This window comes from Fistularia commersonii, chromosome 1 (genome assembly GCF_037954325.1).
Source record: "Fistularia commersonii isolate RoL2024-O1a breed Wild chromosome 1, RoL_Fcom_v1.0, whole genome shotgun sequence".
Lineage (NCBI taxonomy): Eukaryota > Metazoa > Chordata > Actinopteri > Syngnathiformes > Fistulariidae > Fistularia > Fistularia commersonii.
The window spans coordinates 20,356,110-20,381,628 of record NC_141284.1 but is presented as its reverse complement, the minus strand read 5'-3'; the positions used below and the strand labels follow the sequence as shown (position 1 = coordinate 20,381,628).

The 25,519-nt window shown below is 49.8% G+C and overlaps 1 protein-coding gene and 1 long non-coding RNA gene across 3 annotated transcripts; one reads left to right on the top strand and one right to left on the bottom strand.

The window, feature by feature from the left end:
- Positions 1 to 7,570: 7,570 nt before the first annotated feature.
- Positions 7,571 to 10,811, bottom strand: LOC147237764 (uncharacterized). Of its 2 annotated transcripts, XR_015106874.1 has the most exons (3): positions 10,700 to 10,778; positions 9,165 to 9,310; positions 7,571 to 9,090 (listed from the first exon to the last, which is right to left on the bottom strand). It is a non-coding gene; the product is annotated as an uncharacterized LOC147237764 (long non-coding RNA). The 2 variants fall into 2 exon arrangements; XR_015106875.1 differs by lacking the exon at positions 9,165 to 9,310 and having other exon boundaries at positions 10,700 to 10,811.
- A 10,537-nt stretch (positions 10,812 to 21,348) lies between these two features.
- Positions 21,349 to 22,932, top strand: sox11a (SRY-box transcription factor 11a). The gene has a single exon (XM_086153711.1). The coding sequence runs from the start codon at positions 21,529 to 21,531 to the stop codon at positions 22,642 to 22,644; it is 1,116 nt and encodes a 371-aa protein (XP_086009837.1). The 5' UTR covers positions 21,349 to 21,528; the 3' UTR covers positions 22,645 to 22,932.
- Positions 22,933 to 25,519: the final 2,587 nt, after the last annotated feature.

The following is a 25,519-nucleotide window of genomic DNA, read 5'->3' as shown; positions in this document are numbered from 1 at the left end:
TATTATAGGGTTACCTGAGGTTGACAAGAAAAATAAGGAAAAATAAGGTCAGTTATTCAAAAAAAAATATTAAAAAAATGTAAAAGATAATGAATTAAGTTTATTTAATTCGTCATTTTAAAAAATTGTATATTTTCTTTATTCATAAACACACACACAGACATGTGTGTGTATATATTCATATCATAAAAAGTCTCAAAATTGAATAAAAAAAATCCCTGGCATTAAATAATGATAGAAATTCAAGTCTTCCCCCCAAAAAATAAATAATTATTGTAATTTAAAGCCTTTCCTGTATTTTAATCTTTTTTCTTACATTATACATCTTACTGTCATTTCAATGTAATTCTGTCTGTAATAAAAAAAGTAAAGTAAACATTTGTTTTCAACAAAAAGAACCACCATTATGGTATAATATGGTCCTTTACCAGGCAACTACCGTAGTATTTTGTGCAAAGTGCAAGTCAATTTAAGTACATACTTAATGGTCCTGAGGAAAATTATGAAAACCGAATATTTTGAATCCGACACCCCCCCCCCAACTCCATTTCCATCACAATTCCAGACTCAAAGAAATTAATTCTCTCATTTATTCACCCATTAACCCGCGCACATCGCGAGAGGCACGTCCAGAGACTTTCAACAGTTCATTTGATACCCGCTTCAGGTTTCTACCATGCAAAGTTGGAGGAAGCCAGGAGAACGCAAAACTCACAAATACTGTAGAATGGGCTAAACTGGCAACGGGATCCACTGTAGCCTTGTCGCTCTGTGAAAAAAGAAATAGCAAGGAGCTCGATTAGCCTTATTCATTCACTGAACCAGTTCTGTGGAAATAACTAGAAGTCAACATGGATAGAAGTAAACCAATAACATCCGTCTAGATTTTGAAACCACCAAAGCTAATTGACTCATTTCAGATATCTAGTATGCGTTCCAGTTGGCTGGCTTAGTTTTTTTTCCTGGGTTACAGGACATGACGGCCAATCAGAGGTGGTATGTAATAGAAGGTGTGATGTGACTTATGAAAATGTAAAAAGACACCCAATGACACCAGAAGTACAGTTTCCATCACTGCGATTATTGTACTTTTGTTCAAAATGTAAAGTAGATGCACAAACCGGCGGGCCGCAGGAGGGAGTGCAGTCGTCTTTGGAACCAAACATCTCTGTTTTGTTTCCCGCCTCCTCCTCGTGTGTCAAAGTGTTGTTCAACAAGACGCTGAACTTCTAACTGCTCCCCTGGCGCTAGTGGACAGCATGCCTACTGATCATGGTTCATCCATGATGGGTTATTGCAGAGAATGAATTTCCCCATAGGGATTAATAAAGGATGAATTATTATTATTGTTATTAAACTCTGGATTGTGATTGGTTGAGCAACAGTGGGCACCCAATACCCAGCCTAATAGACTGAGAGAGCCTTGTGGAAGTGGTACAAACCAAACTTAATGTATCCAGGTTTTTGTTTAGCTCGTGTCTTCACATTGTTGAACTGGACTTTCCTACAAAAGAATAGCAATATTAGAAGGACAATATTCGCGCTCCGCCTCCACAGCACCCTTGGAAGCTGCACGAGAGTTTACCTTGGCTTCGGCTCATCGGCGGTTGGTCCACGTCCATACCCAAATTAATGAACCCTCTCAGGACGGCCTCTTTGAGGCAGTGCAGTGATGCCCTCGAACCTTCCAACCAGTGGAAAGTGTTTGTCTGCACCTTATCTTAGTGAACACCAGCTGCACCAGGCATTAGCGCCCCATGCTTTACCATGAATACAAAGCGGGCCCAGGACACCTCCGACTTTTTGCCACGTTTGTGGGGGTGGCACGTCGGTCCATGTGGGAGGGATCTCTATCCTCATCCGCATACAGCTGCTGATCACTGCTGCCGTGGTATGGGTATTTCGCTGCTCTGCATTCTGGCTGGCTGATTTCACGAGTATCGGATCGCCTGAACCTGTGCTTCCCGTGCCGCATCTCCATTTGGTTCCAATTTAAGCCGTCTCACAGCCTATAAAAGTCCAGTCAATTACGACCAAGCCGGGAACTTCATGTGAAGGAAATATGCCAATTACATTAAACCCAGAGAGCTCCCCGTGGCCAGCATCCCAGGGGTTAAAACGGGTAAAAAAAAAAAAAGAGGAAAATATGTAAAGAGGCAGGGAGTCGAGCAGAAAGGCAGACGTTTTAGGGTTTAAATCTGCAAGTTAATCTTCAAACAGCAAGCTGGCAGTGTGCTGGTCACTGATAAAGGCTGCGGTCTGTCATCGCACAGCCTCACCTCCAGTCCCTCAGCCCTTTCTGTCTGAACCTTATTTGGAATCCGGGGGGGGGACAGCTAAGAGCAAGGAGAGGAAGGCTGTGGAGGCCATATGCAAGTAGCGGAGCTGTGTGTGTGTGTGTGTGTGTGTGTGTGTGTGTGTGTGTGTGTGTGTGTGTGTTTGGCTTTGCATGCGTTTGTGCCTTTCAACAAAAAATGCTGTTTATGCTTGTGCCCCTGTCTGGGATCCCCCCCACCCTCTTATTTTTTGCCAGCCCTTCCCAACACACACACACACACACACACATACACCATCACACACACCTCGGGCCTTACTCATAAAATCAAACGCTCATTGTGTGATCATGGGTAATTGTGTGCGGAGAGGCCGTAAAGTCCAAAAGAGGGTGTATTAGTGTTTTGTGGCTGTTTTACGAGAAGGTGCGCGCTCACATCTGGGGATGGCAGCGCTGAAAGGTGAGACGAGAAGGTATCAAAGAGCTGACTCGTGTTTTTAAAAGGCAGCCAATCCCCCCCCGCCCCCTCCAAAGGCTGACTCTTGTTTTTAAAAGGCAGCCCGAGGTAGACGGCTGCTGAGAGACGATGTTTACTGCTTATGGACTGACACCCAAAAGGTACCCGGGCTGAGGAGCTGATTGGTTACGGCACGAGGACTCGCCCGTCTTCACGTCCGAACGACTTTGGCCGTTTTCGCATTTGACAATTTGAGACTCCTGCAAAGCCACCAGGCCAATATTTTTTTCAAACAGGCATCGCTGAAATTAACTCTCTGAGCGACTTGCCTCAGTCATCGGATCAATTTTCAAGCCAATGACAAATATGCTGTTACTTATAATTACTAAGCCTTGTAACCTGCTCATATTCTTCTCACAAAAGCTTTGAATCAGTGCCTTCCATGGTGAGGCCAGGCGATATTGGCCGTTCAGCTTTGGGTCGCCGACCTCCGGTGTAAACTTTAATTGTGTGATACTTTCAAGCGTGCGCGCTGGGTTTGCGGTTTTCAAAACGCGTTACTCCTCGTGCAAGTGATTTGCACGAGCAAGCCAAGGTTGCTCGCTGCGCTTTCCTGGTGCAGCGCGTTGCCGTGTATCCACACAAATTGGTCATCGACAGGGGGCGGGGGCACGGTTCGATTTATCGTATGACGGTCTTGAAGTAATGCCGGACTGGTGCTGACAAGATGATGGGTGGGGTGTTTGTCGTGCACTCGCACACGGGTTAATTTAAAGATATCCATGTTACACCAGACTAGTATTCACTCTGGAATAGTAACGTCACAATTAGTAGCATTGTCACCGACAGCGTCTGTTTTTTACAACGATAAAAATTACGATACATGGGAATTTGAAGCACGCGTAAAATGTCTCCCAAAATGAAAAAAAAAAAAGGTTTGGGGGGGGTTAATCCAATAAAAATAGCCCTAAATTATTGAAAAGTTAGTCATCAAATTCCCCAAAAATAATTGAGCTGAGAACTTCTAAACTTCTTAACATGTGTTTATTCATGGGTACACCGTTTATATGCCATATTTAAAATATATATTGCTTAACTTACCTCAAAACTTCGACATGTTTGGCACAAGGGTTGCATTCGCTGTGGGTGGCCAGCCTCCCCTCACTTCCATCATCAGCCATGGTGGAACGTTATTTGGATCGAGATCTCGAATTGGCCATATTGTTTGTCAATCAGGTGCTAAACACTAACGGGCTAACAGCTGTTTTTTTTTTTTTTTTTTTAATCCCGCCGGCTCACAGCTGACTTGTTCTTACGTTGCACGGCGTCCCATGCGCGGTGGAGTTCATTGTCGAAAGCCAGGGCTCTGCGGTTGACCCGAGTTGCAATCGCGTCGGGCACGATCTAAACCATTCGGTTATGAGGGTTTCCACGGCAGATACGACGCTAATGGTTTTTGGCTGCGAGTGATCCGGGAGCAGGAGTGTTTGGATAGAAGGTCGGGGAATCCGCAGACGGCGACGCCACGTTACTCTACGGTCATTTTGATTTGACACCGCTTTCTGGCAAAGTTACCTGAGCTCTTGGTTCATTTCCGGCCGCCTCACGTCCCATAATATTTGGTGGAACGCCACCCTGGCATTGTGAGGTGAGTCAGTCAGTCTTTCATTCAGCCCCGAGGTGAACGGGGTCACGCGCCGCTCCTTCACAGCCAAAGACAAGCAGCACATCTGCTCCGGGGTCGATGGCTGGAATGATAATACCTCCTTCTCCTCTTTCTCCTCTCGCTCCTGTATTCCCCCTCTCGCCTTCCCACCCCCTCTTTTCATCTGTCCGTCTCGCCGCCTCTGTATCTCCCCCTCACATCGGGAGGTTGTCGTCGGAGAGGGCGGTGGCATTGTGTGGGAGCTGATTGTTTGTGATCTGCCGACTCAGACTTGACCTTTTCCGTGTTATCCTTCGGACCGAAACCAACATTCACGAGCCGACCTCCTCCTCCTCCTCCTCCTCTTCCTCCTTCACCCGACTCTGTCCGAGTTGCTTTCAAGTCTCATGCATTCTTCGCGGAGAGGGGACTCCTGACCACATGCCTGCAGTAATTGCCTCCCTCTAGCTGTAACCCATAGCCGCTTTTGCGGTCGTGTGTGCGCGTTTGCGTGTTTACAATTGTCGGAAATGAGGATTATAATTACAGGTGTTGCTGTTTTAAGAGGCCCATGAAAGGGATAAGTGATCTCAAATTGTGACTTTAACGCGTCGGGGGGCTAATTGCTTTGAATGAGGGGGTGCGGCAGGAAGCCATGATTCGGCAGCGTGACGAGACAGCACGACCACTGATCCGGCGTATTCCCAAATTACGCTAGAACGCTATTTATAAAAACTAAGTTTGGTTGTTAGAATTAGAGATCATAGTCTGCGGCCTCAGGCCGAGGCCCTCTTCATCCGACTCCTCGGCTCAGCCGGCAGCTGACTCATCTCAGCCATTCTTTTTTTATCCTTTTGAATTCATGAATTATATCACGCGCTCTGCAATTTGTATGTTTGAATCCACTGACGGGTTTGAAAATGCGAAGCCCTTCATTCCCCCCGTCAGGTCCTCATTGTTCCACAATCCCGCCGCCTCCCATAAAAAAAAAAAACAAAAACGATATTCAACATTGTGATCCGCAGCCACCATGTTAGACGTGCACAGTCACTCGCGCTCCCTCACCCCGGCGGAGCCGAGGTTCTTGTTTCTGGACAGCTGCGCGCCTCGGCCTCCTCACAGCGGTCGAGTGAGTTCCGAGGAGCCCGACAAAGAAGCTTAGAGTCCTCCCTAAGTCTCCGGCCCCCGGGTCGTCCGCATACCCGAACCCGGCTCTGCAAAAAGCCTGAATGAAAGTTTAGCCACTATGGTTACATTCTGGCAGAACCCCTGCCGCCGCTTTCACTTGTATTACCATTTTTCCCTTGACTGCCCCAGTGTTATAGCCCGGCAACAGGTTCCTCCAGCGCTCTCCTCTCCTTTAATAACACGATGAAAGATCTGACAGGCATGCTGCCGCTGCTGAGGGAGTATATGCTGGCTTTTCCCCTGTGGGAATATGTGGGTGTGCATGAGCGTCTATGTCTGAATTTGTTGCCGTGGGCCGCGCACAGACATTTATAAACATAATCAAACAAGCATTCGTATTGTCACATGGCTGATTTCAGTAGCAACTCATCAATATGCTCGTAGCTTTTCGGCAACCGTCTGTATATTAGCGGCCTGACGCTCAAACAATAGTGACTGGAGAACGGCACTCGAAATAAAACCTCATCTTTGTGTGTAACTGCTACTGCTCAAAGAGATCTTTCGCTATTAGCGCCCACTCTTCATCTCCTCATCAGTTAAATTTTATAGATTGTTTTAGCACATGGTCCCCGAGGCCCCGAAAGTTTGCACTTTACTGAAAGTCTATACAAACACAAATACGTTCTTTGTGACGGTAGCAGCGCTAGTTTGCTTATTAATCTACTCCAGAAATAGTGTGTGTAATATGGGTTTATATTTATAAAAATTGAACCTATATAAGAATATGTACGTAAAATATATCAGAATATATACATAAAAAGAGTAGTGAGAGTAGACATGAAGAACCACGTGAGGAAGGACATGAAGCAGAGGCCACAAGAAACAGACATTTCAGCAAAACCAGGGAGGAACGAGTGTGTGACTTTGCATGTGTGTGGTAGATGTGTGTGTATATATGTATACATATAAGTGTGTGTTCTATACAGGGCCAGTTTGTACCTGTGTGTGTGTGTGTATGTCTGTGTGTGTGTGTGTGTGTGTGTGTGTGTGTGTGTGTGAGGCAGCTCAGAGTGCATGCGTTTGTGGGAGGAGGTATTCAATGTCGGCAGCTGGAAGCACTCAAAGCTGCAGCTTTGGGGAGAGAAAGAGAGAGAGATGACTGAAGGAAAAAAAAAACGGAGGCTCAGAGAGGTACCAGCACAGGCTCCCCCTTTACAGGGGCTGAGCTCTTGCAGAGTGAAAGCCCCTATAGAAAGAAAGCAGGGTCATCTCAACAGCGCCCAAGTCTTTTTTGCTTGTGCACACACACACACACACACACACACACTGGAGCCGAGCACCAGGGCCAGCATGAGTGCAGTCCTCCTCAGGAAGCGGGTTCTTGTTGAGACTCACAGCTATGTGCAGAGAATAATAAGAACCAGGACGATGTTGGTACAGACGTGCAACACTCCAACTCCATACTTTCATGTCTGCAGAAGCCACCCCCCTCCCAAAACACGGCCAGACACCTCCTTTGTATCATGGTGTTGACAAAAAAAAGAGATTAGGCATACCTGAGTTATGGTCAGTGCCGAAACATTCGGAAAGATCCAGTGATCTACAGGCATCTCCTTGAGTTCACATCGTTGCTTTTCTGTCGCCTGACAAATCCACGTCTTTTACCTCATTTTCTATTATGGGGTAATGATGAGGAACACCGTTGCCGAGGCTGTAGTCGTGCCAAGATTGTGATTTTTTTTTTTTTTTTTTTTTTTTTGTACTGTGAAATCTTCAAAGTTACAGTGCACAGCTGAACTTGTATATCCGAGCGTTTGGCAGCATTACAGCTCCCCAGCTAAGCCACATGTTTCAAAGTTTCAAATTTAACAGCAAAATGAACAGGTGTCTCAGACAGGGTTTCTGCTCTTTCCTAGAAACACGTGTTTGTCCAGATTTCTGCCAAAGTATGGAGCGTATGGAGAGGTCTTCTCCTGTTTCGGCCGCTCTAAACAGGTCAGTCCCAGCTCTGCATACCTGACCTTTTGCTTTTTTCAAATTTTCTTTCATATGCAGATCATCGATGTAATGTGCACGTCTTTATTTCGCCACCAGAAACAGAAAGAAATGTGGGAAGTACAATGTTGCAGTATACAGAATGAAGAAACAAGAAACCAGCGGATCTTGATATTTTATCCTTGATATGATTAATATGAGGTTCAGTCTCTCATTTATAACAGCTCCTAAAAAAACATATTAGCTCTTTTTATTTCAATATCCTCCATCATAACCGGCCTTTTCCTTTGGATTTGGTTTTGTTTCTGTGTTTTTAAGCTCATGCTGCAGAAGTTCCCGGAGACGCGTGTCAGCCCTCTCCTCTCCCAGCTGCAGACCGGTCGGAAAACGGCAACGGCGGAATTCAAAATCCAATAAAATGTAAATGAATTCACCCCACCCTCTGCGTCAGGGAGAAGCCACGCGGCGTGTAGCCGGAGTCCGTGTTAGCTCTTCATTACATCATGTCTAGATTGAATGGATATTGGATGCCACCACATCAAGCGGAGTCCCATCTGTGGCTGCAGGGTGGGTACACACCAATCACACATGAGAGACGAGCCAGAGGACACCTGATACGCCGCCCAAGCCAAGTGGATGGATTTACTCTCTGGAAGCCAACGGACTCGCAGGGCTTTGAGCCATGAGTAGTGAACATCTAAAGGCCCACCTCTCCACTTGTAATTGAAAGTGCACTCACCAGCAGAGCAGCAAGAACGCACGCGTGTGTGTGTGTGTATCGTTCTCTGGATATTCTCCCAGAGGGTGTCTATGGGTTGTTCCATTTTAAGTTGCTATCTGTCATATGAGCAAACTAATCAGAGAGACAGATGAAAGGTGGAGGATGGAGGAGGGTTCAGCTGCACGGTGATGGCTTCCTCTGATGGCTGAGCGACCTCTCACCCCTGCCAGAGGATCCTGGGTAAGGCGAGTGCCGAATGTGATGATGAAACTGCAATGCAAGCGCCGCATGACTTAACACCTTTGTTTGTGTCACAATTTCTATTTTATCTTATTAAGAATGGATTATTTGGATTTACCGGATACTTTTTTTTTTTTTTTTCGATTGACAAAACCAATTTCTTGTCCCAAAATTCAGTTTTCTGTTTTTTTTTTGTCGCGAGACCACATTTTGCTGATTTAATCTCTGATTTCAACCGGCTTTCATTCGGTCATGCTGTGGTTGCATCACAGTCCAGTTATAAAGTGATTTTTTTTTGTTTGTTTTTAAATTCTATATTTTTTGCCAACATGGAATTGTCATCTATTTCAAATTATTCAGTCATTCACAACATTTGACACAGTTTTCGACTCATTCATTCATTCACAATCTGTTTCAGCCGAGCAGACGAGACATCTACGAGTACCATGCAAACGACCTCCGCTTCGAATGTGTCGCAGGGCAGACGGCGAGGATTTTGGGGCCCAGATGGTTTTTCCGGGACGACGTGAACCTTCCAGCTGCAGCACGGCGGTGAGGGAGAAGTCAAACCCTAAATCCAAAGCAGGTCCTTCTTCTCTGCGTGAATGCCGTGAGAACTTGACGTTCACCTGAAAGAAAAATGATTTATTAATTGTCCCCCATGGTGGGGGGGGGGGGGGGGGCCTTCGGCGAAAATCGAAACCTGGCGTTGAGCGCAGAGTAGAACGTCCACATCTTCACGGCGTCTGCAGAGTAAACAAAGCGAGCAGAAGCCTCGCTGCCCCACAGCTGCACGGCCTTTTTCGCTCCCCTTCGCTCATGTCAGCGCATGTCCGCTCCCAGGGAACGCTGCCAGAAGACCTCCAGCGCATTATATTATGTCTGATACGCATTCATCAAATCTTATAATTGATTTTCGGCTGCGGTACGGTCGACTAAAGTCCGCAGGCGAGCTCTCCGCACGACAAAAGGCGGCGCATTTGAGGGTGCATCGAGTAGAAATGTCATAATCAAGTTCCGAATGACCACAAATGCGATTTCAGTGACGATGAAGTCCGGCAGATGCAGAGCAGCAGAAAGGCGCTCTGCCGTCACATTTCGGACGGGTGGAGCGGCGTGTAGTTGATGTCACTCAGGAATCCATCTGCTTTGAATGCAGCCAGTGAATGTGTGTGTGTTTGTGTGTGTGTGCTCTTGCAGTATTACTGCAGGCCTCTAATGCCTTGTATTTGAAGACAATAATAATGTAAATAGGACTTTTTTTAATTTTGCCACCAGGGCGTTGCTGCGGTTAGCACTTCCTCCTCACAGCCAGAAGGTCCCTGGTTGGATTCTCAACTTTCTGTGTGGAGTCTGCATGTTCTCCCCACGTCTGCATTGGGTTCCTCGGAGTTCTCCGGGTTCCTCCCACTGTCCAAACACATGCAGGAGGTTCATTGGAGACCCAGACGCATCGTCCAGACGCGTGAATGACACTGTGAGCGTGGATGCTTGTATGTCTCCTTGTCAAAATCTTCTTGTCGTGGCAACTGGACTTGAATTTCTTCACTTGAACATGTTTCACCCCTCATCTAAGAGGCTTTGTCACTTCTAACGACCTGCGGGGAGTTTCTGAATATAACATTATATTCAGAAACACTCCTGATAGAGAACCTCCACAGACATCTTGTATGTCTCCATGTTATGCGTAAAGTGACTGGTTGTATGTCTCAAAATGTGGCCCTGTGACTGGTCCACGACGGCAGCTGAGGGGCTCCGGCCCCCAAAGTGACCCTGACTGCAGGACAATCATGTGGTTGAATGAATGAATTTCACCCCTTCGTGTTTCCTATCCGCAAACCGTCTGGCGCGAAGAATCATTTTTAGATACTTTTACTCTTTGTTTTGACTCCCAAAATCTCCCTTTTTTTCCCCCTGCCACCTGCGTTGTCACTCCCCGTCTCCCCGTATTAGTGAGTGATTAGTGAGGTATGCTTCTGTTCTCACTTTCAAACAAAGTTTTTTTTTTTTTTCTTTTCCTGTGCCTGTTTGCGTTTCCCCTTGATCCCAACACAAAGCTCCCGGGTTCTTGTCGGTTCACGTCGTGCCTCCTCCGCGCCTCGGAGAGCTAATCGTGGTCAGCAACATCACAGCGTTACAAGGCGGCTGACTAATGCATTCGCCGCCACCGCGTTTGATCGACGCCAGGGGAGAAGCCCGTTCATAAACACACACACACAGACACACACACACACCTACCCTTGTTATGTAGCCACGGCGGCCTTGTCGTCACCGCTCTTGTGTTCTGATGGCGGCCGGTGTCACGACTGGTTCGGGCGTTTGTTTTGATCCGTGCCATCGGAGCCCGGTGAGCTCACACACACACACACACACACACACACACACACACACAGCTGGCCTGGGTGGAGCTCCTGGAGGTGCATGGGGAGTTGAAGGACGTGGATCCTCGCCAGCACATTTCATACATGGCGCATATCTTACAAGTGCAGCTGAGAATTAGAGATAGGGGACCCTCAGCCCTCGCCGCCCACCCCACCATCTGCCCGCCAGGGGCCGAGGGCTCCATGGCTTAGCTTCTATATTAGCAGGCATGACAGCCCTGCCCTCAATCAACCCTCACACACGCGCACACTTTTTTAAAGACAGGCGGATTCTAGCTTGACTTCCCCTCAGAGTTGGTGTAAATGAGAGATTACTGGCCTTTAACAGCAGTAAAGAGTGTGTACTCTTTTTTTTTTTTTTTTTTTTTAATTCCCCTTTCACAGTCTAATTGGTTGTTGCATCAAGGAGACCGCGGGGCCAGTAAAGGTTACTGAGAGAGTGTGTGTGTATTTACACATATATGCTGTTAAGCATGCAGCTGTTTATTGCCGACTGTCTCGGTGGAGGAAGCAGGTCTTCCAGTGGGTAAGAATTAGAAACTTTGTCGCAGATAGCAGATTCCTCTTCGATGTCCACCGTGTCCCTGCTGATGATTTCCGACCTCGGTGGTGTGAATCCGCCACCTTGAGACAGAAGCCAGGGAAATCCCGAAGACTGTACAAAAATAAAAATGTCTTCAGCCATCAAGCTATCTTATCTTAAGCATGCGTTATTAGTGCCACATCGCAGAGTTCACTCTTTTACCGTCTCCGATCCCTGTGGGGGCGATCGGCTGTTGGCATTCGAACCGACCCCTCTAGAAACCCCGTTTCTGTCTGACATTTTCTCCAGCGGACACGACGCAAAGCCGTCATACAGTGACCTCAGTGACCCTTCTGTTTTCCACCTTGCATATGTGATTGAGAAGCCAGGGTTTATTGCATTACGGCGTTGCGTTGTCACATAAGCCCCCCCCCGCTGAGGTCCAACGCGGTCTCTGTCCCATCAGGCAGAAAAAAAAACCACCAAGTGGCGTTGACATCTCCACATTTGATAAAATAATCACCTGAACCTGACAAGCCTCGCCAATGGAGTCATATTCCGCAATAACCTGTAACCATTTCCGGTCACTTCCTTCTCAGTAATTAGCTTGCCGCTAGCATGACAGCCAGAGAAGACCCCTCAAATGCACACACACACACACACACACTTATATGTTTGGTTCTCAACTGCTGTATCTTGATGAAAATGTTCTCATTTGACTTTGCACGCGCACCTTTGCACATTCCGGCTCCCATCGAGCCCACCCGAATGAAAAAAGAAAAACACACACACATACACACACACACATGCGAGCCTGCCCACCTGCCCACCCGGCACCTCATACATAAACAGCCTGGCATCTGTCATGGCGGGAAGAGGTGTCAAATGTGCACACACACATGCAAACACACGCCGACACACAAACAATTGCCGCGTTGTCTAGCAGCTCGCGTCCCCTTTGACCCCCTGACAGGTACACGGAGGAGCTCAGAGCTTGGAGAAGAGCCTCGGAGCAGTTCTACACGTCAGAGACGTGCCCTCTCTGTGGGAAGCTGTCGAGCTCCTCGGGGCTCTGGGGTGGAAGGGGGGTGGCGGCGCCTCTCCCAGGAAGCCATAACTCTCCTCTCAGGAAGTGAGGTGTGTCTGGAGTTTTATCTACATCTGTCCGGGAGAAAAGCAGGAGGACAAGAGGTCAGACAAGGGTGGGACTGCTACCGCCATGTTTTATGTATGATGTTTGCCGTGCGTTTGATGGCTACGTGTGTCTGCGGGAGATGCAAATGGATAACGGAAAGGGGAGCTTTATGAGAGCCGAGCTGCGCTCGCTGACGGACGCGCCAGGACGGAGGAGAGTGATGCAACTCCGGAGCTGGGCTGGTAACTTACACCTCTCTCGTCAGCCGTCGATCGCACCTGCACTCGCAGTGTTCGGTCCGCTTCGGCAGTTCAGTCGATCAGATCCATTATCTTATTATTATGGAGCCACAAGAATGATTCTTATTCATTCATTCATTCATTTGGTAGACTGCTTATCCTGCACTCAGGGTTGTTGGGGTACATCTCTCATTGGCCGAGAAGTGGGTTCACCCTGGGCCGGTCGCAATCCAATCACAGGGCCACATACAGACACATCCAACCATTCTAACCTTCTAATTCACACATCTGGACCATGTAGAGTTTCCTGCGTGTGTTTGGCCCACGGGAGGAACCCGGAGAACCCGAAGGATCCACACGCATACTCGAGGAGAACATGGAGACTCCACATAGAAAGGGCCCATGTGGGAATCCAACCAGGAGAAAGCGCTTGCTGCTGTACCCTCCCACATTTAATACAATCCACATCCGTGTTTTGCTTCAGATGTCGGGCAGACGGAACCAAGAATCCAACCATAGACCTTCATGCTGAGAGAGGGAGGTACATTTTATTTGTAATTTTAGAAGTGGATGATGTCATCGTAAAGTTCCTCTGGCCGATTTCATTCTTTAACTGTGACCCTCGGGGACAAGCAGTGTTTTTTTTTACCCGTACTCATCTTTATGCTTTCCCGGCTGCATTTGGAATGGATCACGTTGTGGGAAAAGAAACAATCAGGTCGCACAAAGTCGAGTTAAAAGCTTAATGGCGATCCCCACGCGCCTCCTCAAACACTCTGCCACATCATCGGAAGGTTGAGTCTCATTTCTGTGAGAGGAAATTAGCACTGCATTAGCTGCATTGCTAAACGATGTCGATGGCGTGCAGCAAGGGGAGATGGATTGAATGGATCGGAGGGGGTTGGACAGTCAGTGGATAATTTTGGCAATGGGGTGGGGTGGGGTGGGGGGGGTTCAGGGGTTCATCTATCACTCAAGTGCATACATGAAAGTTTTGACAGGTAGAGGTCACGGCAACATGGCAGCAGCCGAAGGAGATGGATGCCTTTAATTTGGGTAATGAAGAGTTAACCATCACTGGAGATCGCGGGGGGGGCGGGGGAGACAGGAGGGGCACTCCGCCATTAAAAGGAAGTCTTATTTAATTCCTCCGGCCCCTAATGAAAGACATCAGAACACAATCCTTGATTGACAACGGAGCCCCGGCCGCTATTCCCCGCAGACAGTTCGCTTAAGTTCCTTCCCCTGTTAATCTCCAATATAATGAATTGCAAAACTAAGGTTAAATGTAGCAGCGTGAATTCATTATCTCTAACACATTAGACTGCCGGATGATTTACAGTGCGGTCTCTCTCTTATTTTCATTAACGGTGACCGGCTTTGATTTAGCCCGGGATATTGTTGGCCCGCTCGTCGCCACCATCAATCTCAATAGCGCGGTCATTGTCCTCCTTTGTGTTTGACCTCTTCACTCGCGAGCCAAGCAAAGGAATGGGAAGTATGTCGGAGCGGACGTCCAGGTGGGGAAAAAAGGAAAAAAAGAAAATTATTATTCCGCTTTTTAGCTTGGACCCCCCGGCGTTATCGCTGCCTCTGAAATTATATTCATCCCCAGCTGTCATTCAACTTCATCCTTGACCCGGGTCTTATTGTTGCCAGCTTAATGGTACTTCTTCCTGCCGAGATAATAGTTAATGTTCTCCCGTCTACCAGCACGAAGCCCTGCAAAGTACATCTCCAGCCAAAACACCAGGGACCCCCATCTTCATACGGCGCGTTACTCCATCTTTCATCAAGCAAGGAGGTAACACAAATTTTCCATCCAAATATGTGATTCCTTTGCACGGAGCGCAGACTATAGTGAACACGGCTAGAACCCGGTGGGTATCCTGCGGCCTTGCTGTGCCGCCGTGCTAACGCAAGGAGCTTTGTCACCCGGTGAGGTTACGTGTCCACATGCTAACGCCGGGCCGGCCCGAGTCGAAGTGACGATGTTCGCTGAAAAATTGCCGGACGCTGCCGGAGTCCACGTGACAGCTACGCCTCGGCAGCTCCGATGAGTGACGGGAGGTTAGCGGATCTTAATGACGGGGTTTTACAGCTAATGCAGCCGCTAATTGAGGTGATGCGTCTGTCCTGCGTCCCCCCAAGACATGTCCTGCTACAGAGGATTAGCCATGATTAAAGCACTGGTCTTCCCAGTGCCTTCCCTCATCCCCGTTGGTCAGGTTACCTTGGTGATGGACAGATCAGCATCGCGGGGGCCATGATGTATCCAGACAGTTAGCTTAAAGCCTATTATAGCCTTCTGAGCGCATATGGTTCTGTATCTATCTATCTATCTATCTATCTATCTATCTATCTATCTATCTATCTATCTATCTATCTATCTATCTATCTATCTATCTATCTATCTATCTATCTATCTATCTATCTATCTATCTATCTATCTATCTATCTATCTATCTATCTAATCATCTTACCTGCAATCAGCAATCATGAGGCCATTAAGTAAAAGCATCAGTCGTGAATCTTCAAAATTTTCTCAGTGCAAACTCAAAGCATGACATAATCGAACACGGCGGTCATTGTAACCATATTGTTAGGGACAGCATTGCCGTCTTCCAGCTGCTCCTCTGCAGCTTGGATGTTTGACAGGTGTCTGCTCGGCGGCCGCCACTCCACCACGTAGCAGTGATGGGAAACTCGAGGCGTTTTACCAAGTTTGAGTCACTGAGTTAGTTTCTCGTTTTCAGAGAAGGGAATCAACGCTGCGCTACTGAGTGATTCGTTCATTGAGTTACTGAGTGAGGCGTTCATTTTTTGTAAGTTGGGAGGGCGACTGAGCGCTCTGTGATTCATCATCCACGGTTTGAAGCAGGGAGAGAGGGGAACCAGAGCTGTTGCTCCTCCCACTTGGCTCATTTACTCGTTGTATTTATAGAAATTCAGTCCAATACAGACATGTTGTTTTTCTCCTATTTGCTGTTACCAGTGAGAAGAAGAATCATGACTCACTATTTAGTCAAATGATTTATGACGTTTTGAAAGGTTCGTTCACTACTTGAAAGCCGCTGTCTCTGAAATCTCGATTGATTAGCAATTGATTTGGGATCGACGTGTATAGAAACGGTCGCCGGGGCTTTTCCATTTTAATCTGAAATTCTGGTTGGTTATCTGTCAGCATGCGGCCCAGGATTGATTTCCTCACCACTTGCCTCTGGGAACTCGTGCTGATAATTCTGAGCTATCTTATCTGGTCGCCGTTCAAACAAGAGCGAATTCTCAGATTCGCTTAGGGGTGTTTGTCTCCCCGCGGCCCCGCTCCCTCTTACCTTTTTGTTTTCAAGGTCACGGTGCGACGGACGGACGCGGCACACTCGTGCGTCCCCCCTCCCCTTCTTGGAAAGTTCAAAATAAGCTTTCGTCGTTAATGTAAAAGCAGAAAATGCAAAAAACACGCTATCGCTGTTTTAGAAAGAGACAAGCGTGCTTTTAAAAAAACAGAAAATGCGGTCGAACTGGAGGAGCAGTAATCCTACCTGCTAATTACAGAGAGAGATTTGTCCACAGGGCATGGATTCTCAATTTGTCATGCCGCTTTGAACTGTCACTACGCGACCGGCGCTGCAAAGATCATAAACCAGTAAAACTTCAGAGCACAGGATGCAACTAAGGGTGACTAAGCAGAGCGGAGGCCCCTCACCCCTCCTCACCCCTCCTCACCCCTCCTCACCCCTCCTCACCTCGACACCCCGTCACCACCACACAGGCTGGCCTGTAGTCAACAATATCTTATCTCACGAGGGGGGCAAGTCCGGGCGGGCATGCAGGCAAGCGGGAGCTCCGGCGGTTATAGTCCGGCCTTTTCCCGGAGACCACCTCTCGGAAAACGCGACAAAAACAGATCCATTTCTCCTCGGCTTATTGTGAGTCGCTTGTTTGGACTCTGTCCGGCCGAGGAGGCTTTAATCGATGGATCGTGGTGGACAGCGTCCGCGAGCGTCATCCTGCGTTTGTGGGGTTTTCACTCGATGTATAGTTTTCATCTTTAAAAAAACTAGCATAGTAAACTTTCTCTCAGTCCCTCGACTGTATCCGTGTGTGTTTGTGTGTGTGTGTGTGTGTGTGTGAGGGAGTGCAAGACCTGACCTGCAGCCATGCGATCCATCAGCATTAGTCCTGCACGCAGTCTCCAGACTAAACACACTCTCATTACAGTGGCTGCGAGTGCCTGCAGGGGCTCTTCCCTCCGCGAGTTTATTAACACAACACACGGCGTGCACTGTGAGCCGGGGCACTCGCCGGAGTCATGCCGTAAACAACGTCTCAGCGCTGCCGGTGTGTGTGATTAAAGGATTTGAACCGTCGGAGCTTATGAGGAATGACATGGCAATATGATTACCGGGGAACATACTGTACTGTGTGAGCCGGAGCTGCACAGAGATGATGTCACCCCACCCTCCGTCCCCCCTGGGCTGCCAGTGGATTCCTGCCGCTGTGTCTGTGCTATGAAGGGTGTGTGTGCGTGCGTGTGTGTGTGTGTGTGTGTGTGTGTGTGTGTGTGTGTGTTCACATCCCGCGGGAAAATCACAAGCCCGTCATCAGAAAGCTGGAAAGACTCAGCAAAACGTTCGCGTCCAGGTGTGGCAGGGTGGACGGGTGGACACCGCTCTCTGAGATCTATCCTTTTTTTCAGTTTCCAACCCCCGGCGAAGGTCACCGCCATTGTGGCTGAAACCGTCTCCATGGCATCTGTATCCACGACAACCCAAAAGTAAAACACGCGCAAACCTGTTTTCGGTGTGTTACATAGGGGCACAGTACTCCTCACCTTGAGGGAGTGATATTTGAACGGGCTGATACTGTGAGGCCAGGATGGTCTAAACAGGACCTGAAGTGTTTTGCTGTTATAATATTTAATTTCAGTCAAAACTGGTGGGTTGAGAGTCATGCAGGTCCAAGAACAGACAGATCTCCAGGTACATGGTGTCACTCTTCTTCTGTCGGGTGCTCCCTTTATCGCCTGCCTCCATCTCACCCTCTCCTCTCACACCAGCTCACTTCCTGTCCTCTTCCCCTCCATCCGTAAACCTCCAATCTGGTCTTCCTTTAAGCCGCCTTCACCTCAAGCATCCCTTTTACCCAGATCTTCTCCATCCCTCAGCTGGCCAATTCAAACCATCTCGGTGCGACTTTAACTCCAGAACATCTATCATGTGCTGTCCCTCTGATGGACTCCTGGTCCTCTCCGTCCTCCTCACTCCCAAAGAGAGTCACCACATTTCACCTCTGCTGCCTCCAGCTCTGCCTCCCGTCTTGTCCACACTGTCTCCAGCCCAGACACCACGACTGCTCTCACGTCCGTCTTCTCCATCTTACCTTTCGTAGTCTTTAATCACGCCGACACTTTTCATCACCTCTACTCTGGACTGTTGCACTTAAACTCCACCTTCTTCACCTCCACTCCCAGTAGCTTCATCATTCCTCTTGAGCTCCTCTTATCCACACACCCTCCTTTCCAGGTCATACCTCCACCTGTCTAGACGTCCCTCCACCTGCTCCCTGCTCTCACCCCAGATCACAGTGTCATCTGCAAATGTTGTAGCTGACTACGGCTACCGGTCCTCCGTTTTTAAAAAGGGACGCTCAAGTGAAGAAGCGAAAACGTTGCAGGACTGCTTCAAATAACACGTCGCTCCGGTTGCAGCTGTGCAACAAAACATCTCAACGCCGGCACCTCCCATTCATGACCAGAGGGTCCGGCAGGGAGCGTCCACTCGGCGTCAGACCCCGGGGAGCCGCGGGGTCAACATAGAGCCTGACGATCGGGAGACACATTTGCATTGAGAAGCCAAAGGTGACGGTGGGAGGGAGGCGAGGCCTTAAAACCGGCCTTAAAAGTCATCTAATCTCGGAGAGAGAAGCTCGGCGTGATGTTTGCGGAGCGAGGTAACTGGAAGCGGGCCGGTGGCGCGAACCCGACCGACGCCACTTCCTCCGACAAAGTTAAGGCTGAGGCGGACACAGAAACAGCGTCGGGGGGCTCCCTCTGGCCGTGGAAAACCAAAAATAACCGGCGCTCAGTTCGCACCACCGCCGGAACTTGTTCTGTAGTCGATGCGTGGCAAACCTGTTAACATGGATTTCCTGAATGGTGCTACCTGAGAGCGCAGGACAATGTGTCTGTCAACAGAGAAGTTCATTTGCCTTTTTTTAAACATATACTCCACCAAAAAAATCCCGACCCCTCAACCCATTGTGAAGCCATCAGATAGCGGCTTCCAGGAGTCCACACCTGTCTCAGGGCTATGCAGAGGAGATGGATCCATGCATGTTGAGTATCAGATAGCCTCCAGCCGGGGTCGGTATTGATCTAACGCTTCACTGGCCCTTTGTGAGAGCAGCAGCTGCTTTCGGGGGGCTTTCAGATAAGCAATGCAAAGGGAATTGTTTTTTTTTTTTTCTCCTTTTCTTGAAGCCCTCTTTCAAATGTTCGTCCATGAAAACCATCACTTAATTCAACACTCCATTGCTCTGGAATAAAAATGTCCTCTCCCTTGACATGGAGAAGCAAATAAGCATTAAAACACCCCGTCTCCCCCCCAGGGGTATCGGCGGGCGCAACCCGGCATTAGAAATCACACGGTGATAATACGGCTCTCTGGATTTCCAGTGTTAAATCATGTGTAATCTCTCGAGTGAAAATGAAATGAAAACACAACATGTTTCTGTATCCATCGTCTCTCTCTCTCTCTCTCTCTCTCTCTCTTCAGGCTTCGCTCGGCCCCAGTCACAGAGCGAGACAGTTAGGGGGTGGAGGTTAGAGGGAGTGCATCGCCTTTGCATCTGAGTGAGGCAGACATGGCGGCGAGACCCTCCCCGAGATGACTCACAGGCTGTGCAAGCCGACACCAGCACCTCATTCACAGCCCATAATGAGCCATGCTAATAAGCGGGACGGCGACGCGGCGCGCTCATCGTGAAGCAGCCTGGTGATTCAACCCCCACACCCCCAACGGAGAGAGTGGATGGTGTGTGTAAATGAACACACACACACACACACACACGCACACTACAGACACATGTCCCCAAATGGTGAAGGTGACAGAATAACGCTGCTAATCTTTATCGGAACACACACCCGTCGGATGCTAATGCCTGTGTGCTGGTGCCGAGGCTGGAAACACACACACACACACACACACACATGCACCCACACACACAAACACATACAGTGGCACCTGCGTTCAACCCCTTGTGCATACGGGGTCAAACATTTGATGGCATATACGTATACGTGATGAATCAGGGCGACCCCCTGCACACACATCAGCACCGCTGAAAGTGACGGAGAGGCGTGCACGTGCACATTCATATCTGATAAAGCATTTATCAGCACAAGGGTGGGTGGGTGGGTGGGGGGGTGCATGATAAAGCATTTCAGCCCCTCTCTGTCTGAGCAGGGTTGGAAATCCAAGGGGTCTGTCTGAGGTGAACCCTTCTCCAGCCCCAGCTGGGGGAAATAAGGTGGTTGAGCAGGAGGGGGGGGGGTTTCAAAAGGGTAAGTGATTGCCCTCTAGGGGACGCGGCGGACAGGAGAAGGACGTCTTATCACCCCCCCAGCCCTACACACGAGCACTGCTGGCTGCCACCCGGAGCCCGGGGGAGGAGGGGTCGGGGATTGGGAAGGTGGGGACGGGGGGGTCGGACGGATCCTGCTCCACCTCCTGATACGGCAAACTCAGCGAGGAGTCTCTGTCAATGCCTAGCGATGGAGCCCGGTCGCAGTGGAGCAGAGCGGGCGGCCAGGGGTCGGCGGCCAGGCGCGGCCGGGTGTTTTACGGCGGTCGGATGTAAAAAAAATAAAGGAGCGAATGTTTGCCGGTATCCTGGAGCTCCTGGAGTCCAGACGGTTGAGACCAGAGCCCTGCCAACGCTACGCTCTACTGACCTACTTCCTCCGCAGACTAGAAGCAGGGGTGGGGGTGTGCGGGGGGGGGGGGGGGCAACAAAACACACTGACTGCACTGTGCCTCTCACGGGGACGAGTGTGAAATTCAAAATGAAGAAGATGCTCCACACAAACACACACACACAAACACACACACACACATACACACACGCCAGTCTGCTCCTGCACACGGTGTCCAAGCGCCACCTTCTGCATCCAGGGGCCGGATGAGGAAGAGGAACCGACGTCTCCTCCTCCTCCTCCTCCTCCTCTTCCTCCTCCATATGCATCCCTCTCTTTCTCTCTCTCTCTCTCTCATGTCTGGGAGTGCGGGATTCTTTTTTTTATTATAATTTTGGCGCACATCGGGAGCGCACGGCGCAAAAAAAAACAAAAAAAAACAGCGTGTTTAATATGCTCGTCTCGACACTGTGCGCCACAAATCCCCACCTCCACTCCAACGGGAGGGGTGGAAGAGGGCTGGAGAGGGGGGGGTAAAAGGGTTAAGAGGAGCCTTGGATGGAGTCTGCTGGGCGGAGCGGGAGGGAGACGATTGGCCGCGCTCCGCGTGACGCAGGGGGGACGCGAAAAAGCCGACAACTAGTTAAGAGGGCAGTTTGTAACTCCGGCAGGAAGAAGGGGAAAAAAAGAAAAGGGGGAGAAAGAGGAGCGCCGGGGAGAGACTGAGACGCGCCTCACGCACGGCACGGCACGGCACGGCACGGCGCGGCGGACGAACCGGCGCGGAGGCGCACCGAGGAGTCCGTCCGTCTTGGCCCGGGGGGGTGGGGGGGGACAGGGAGGAGGAGGAGGAGGAGGAGGAAGAGCCAGGGCGATGGTGCAGCGCTCACACCACGCCGACGCGGACGCGAACATGTCGCGGGAAGCCACGGACTCCGAGGAGGGCGAATTCGCGGCGTGCAGCCCCGCCGCCGTCAACCCGGACTGGTGCAAGACCGCGACGGGACACATCAAGAGGCCCATGAACGCCTTCATGGTGTGGTCCAAGATCGAGCGCAGGAAGATCATGGAGCAGTCGCCGGACATGCACAACGCAGAGATCTCCAAGCGGCTGGGCAAGCGCTGGAAGATGCTGAAGGACAGCGAGAAGATCCCCTTCATCCGGGAGGCCGAGCGGCTGCGGCTCAAACACATGGCCGACTATCCCGACTACAAGTACCGACCCAAGAAGAAACCAAAGCTGGACTCCTCCAAGGCGCCCGCCGCGTCCCCGGAGAAGTGCGCCAAGGGCGCCAAGGCGCCCGGCAAGAAGTGCCCGAAGACCAAGACGAAGAGCGTCGCCAAGAGCTCCGCCGCGCACGGATACGCGGAGGACGGCGCCAAGGCGGTGGCGGCGGCTGCGGCCAAGGCGGCGGCGGCGGTGGCGGCGAAGAGCGAGCTCAGCGACGAGGATGACGACGAGGACGAGGACGAGGACGAGGAGGAGGAAGAGTACCGGGCGGGGACGCGGCGGCCGGCGGCCGAGGAGCGGCTGCGGCCGTGCGGCGGCGCAGCCAAGGTGCCGGCCAGCCCGACGCTCAGCTCGTCTGCGGAGTCCGAGGGGACGAGCATGTACGAGGACGCGCGCAGCGAGCACAGACTCTTCTACAACATCAGAAACATCACCAAGCAGGGCGCCTCCGTGTCACCAGCATCCTCCAGGTCAGTCTCCACGTCCTCCTCCTCCTCCAGCAGCAGCAGCGAGGACGCGGACGACTTGCTCTTTGACTTTAGTTTGAACTTCGCCCCCAGCGCCACAGGCCCGGAGCTGGGCAACCCCAACTCAGGGAACCTGTCGCTGTCCCTCGTGGATAAGGACCTGGACTCGTTCAGCGAGGGGAGCCTGGGCTCCCACTTCGAATTCCCGGACTACTGCACGCCGGAGCTCAGCGAGATGATCGCCGGGGACTGGTTGGAGGCCAACTTCTCCGACCTGGTCTTCACCTACTGACCGTGGCGGAGAGCAGCTCTGGAGGAGGAAGAAAAGGAAGGGGGGGGGGGGTTGGAAGTCAGATGATGGGCGTCCTGGTCGAGTTGCCCCCCCCCATCCCCACCCCGCACTCCTGCCCCCCCACCCCTTCCCCCCCACACACACACTGAAAAGGGGGGAGGGCCTGCAGAGAAGGACCAGGAGATGCTTCTGAAGCTGGCAGCAAAGGAACCGTAAAAAAAAAGATGGGAAAAAAAGGAAAGTCTGCAGACATTTTTTTAATTTTCTGGCAGCATGACAGGGTTTTCCGGACACCCCTCCCCCCCGCCCTCCTCCTCCTTCACCCCACCCCCCCCACCCCCCACCCCCACCACCCACCACCACCATGTAGGTTAACTGTAAAAAAAAAAAAAACTGGCCACAGAAAGGGAACCGACGTGAACTTCTATGCATCTTATCCTCACCGAGACACCGAATCGAACCTGCAGGGAGACGTAGGCGACCGCGGACGCAGCAACCCGTGCCACTCTTCTGGACGTCAACTTTTACAAACCGATTTTTGACTTATTTTTCTTGTGTAATTTCTAAATGCCGTTTCCGTTTTGTCTTGATTTTCCGTTTTTACCTCCACCTCCTCCTCCTTCTCGGGAGAGGGGGGGGGACTCGAGCAGCCTAGACCCTCGGCAGATCACCCTTGCCGGAGGGCCCGAAACCCCTTTTCTATACATAACAGACCTCATCTTTTTTTTAAAAAAAAAAAAAAAAAGGAAAAAGGACAAAAAAAAGTGCAGATATTTTCAGGCATATTTTTGTACAGGTGGAAAAGGGGGGGAAATGTTCTTACTGTGCTTTTTTCTCAGTGAGTTTCAGGCACTTCTCCCTCCCCTCCTTCCCTCCCCCCTCTCCCTCCCTCCCTCCCTCCTTTTTTAACCATTCTTTCCAGCATGCAAGGGGAGTCCTAAGTTAAAATTAAAAAAAAAAAAAAAAAGACTTGCCTTGTGATTTTAAAAACCGGGGTTTTTTCCCCCCTTCTTTGTACAGTCGTAGAGCAGATCTGTGGAGTATTCGTAGAAAATACGTGGGGGGGGTGGGGGAACACATACCTCAGAGCCGGGATTAGTTTGGAGATTGTATATGTACTGTAATATAGTAAAGCTAGGAGTTTATGTATATCATACTGGTGATATGTGGGTGGGTCCCGATCGCAGGTGTGAAACTGGATTTTGTTTTTGTTTTTTTACGGCACATACTGTTTTTCCGCCCCGCTCTCTCTCTTGTCCTCCATTTTTTTTGTGCAATATAGATTATACTCCTAAACAGTTGTAGCAAAGGGACGGAGGTCAGACAGACTCGCGCACCGGTGACACCACTTCACGTCACGTCATGTCACACCCCCTCCGGACCGGAGGGGGTGAGGTGGGCGGACAAGTGGAGCAAATCAGCTGGAACTGATGATGTGGGGGAGGGGGGGGCGGACGGCGTCGTGTGCGAGAAAGGAAACGCGACGGGGAGGGGGGGGGGGCAAAAAATTGGGATTCGTCGACCGTCGGCAGTGTTTTGGGCGGAAGATGGGGACTGAACAGAAAAAGGGGAAAGGTCTGATAACCACGGTGGTCCTGGGATTTAAGCAAAAAAAAAAAAAAACAGAACAAACAACCTACATTCCACAGTCCTGTTTCATGAAATGAAACTTTTTATTTCCAAAACTGAAGACTGCCTTCTTTTCTAAAAAAAAAAACAAACGAAAAAAACATTCACCATGAACCTGTATTTTTTAATTTCTTGCACTTAAAAAAAAGCAGATATTGTTTATTTTTATGTGAGGCTCACATACGAAGTCTATTTGATAACAGAAGTTTTTTTTTTTTTTTTTGGAATAAGATATTTGTTTGGAAGCTCTGGGCAGTGGTCACCTCACATACCGGGTGTGGATCTGTCTTTGACTCATCTTTTAATAATAAATAAGTACCTGCCACCACCGGCCGTCCTTCCAGTTTGTGAGTAGATGTGCGCTTGGTGTGTGTCTGTGGCGTCCGTGGAAGCTGCACGTTTTGTCTTAAAAGAAAAAAAAAAAGGAAGCCGGAAAACACGAGGGACGGCTCGCTGCTCGGCCGCTCTCCTGAGCGGGAGCTGCGGCTTTAAGAAATTGAATCGCCCGCTTGCCCGGGGCCGAGCCTCTTCATTGGTCGAGGGCCCCGGCGGTCTCCTAGGAGACAAAGCCGTAAACGAGAGCCGCTCAGCGTGTGTGGGAAGCGCCGGCCCGCCCCCCTCCTGGTCGCACAGGGAATGAAATGTCTGTCCGTTCACTTTGGATTCACCCTTGCTTCTGGGAAATGTTGCTTCCTGTGTGTGTGTGTGTGTGTGCGAGTGTGCGGAGGGGGGTCTGCTAGAGCCTTCAGGTTCCATCTGCCTGACGTTATAGTTAAAAATATGAATGTCGATTGTTCTAAAAGTGGGGCGTTGCAGGGGTTAGCGCTTCCTTCTCACTGTAAGAAGGTCCATGGTTGGATTCCCCCTTTCTGTGTGGAGTTTCCATGTTCTTCCCGTGTCTGCGTGGGGTTCCTCGGGGCTCTTAGGATTACGTCCACAGTCCAAAAACATGCAGGAGGTTCACTGGAGACCCTTAAATTCCATATTTGTGAATGAGAGGGTGAATGATTGAATATTTCTATGATGTGTGAATGGTTGAATATCTTTTTGATGCGTGAAGTTTGTGTGTCTCTGTATGAAATGTGAATGACAGGGTGAATGTTCTTATGTCTCTATCTTGAGCCCACAGATCGACGGGTCCAAAGGTGAACCCCTCGCTAAATCACAGCCGGGATTTCCTCCAGCACCCCTGCGTGACCCCAAGAGCAGGATGAGCGGTTTAGATAATGAATGAATGAATGCATTA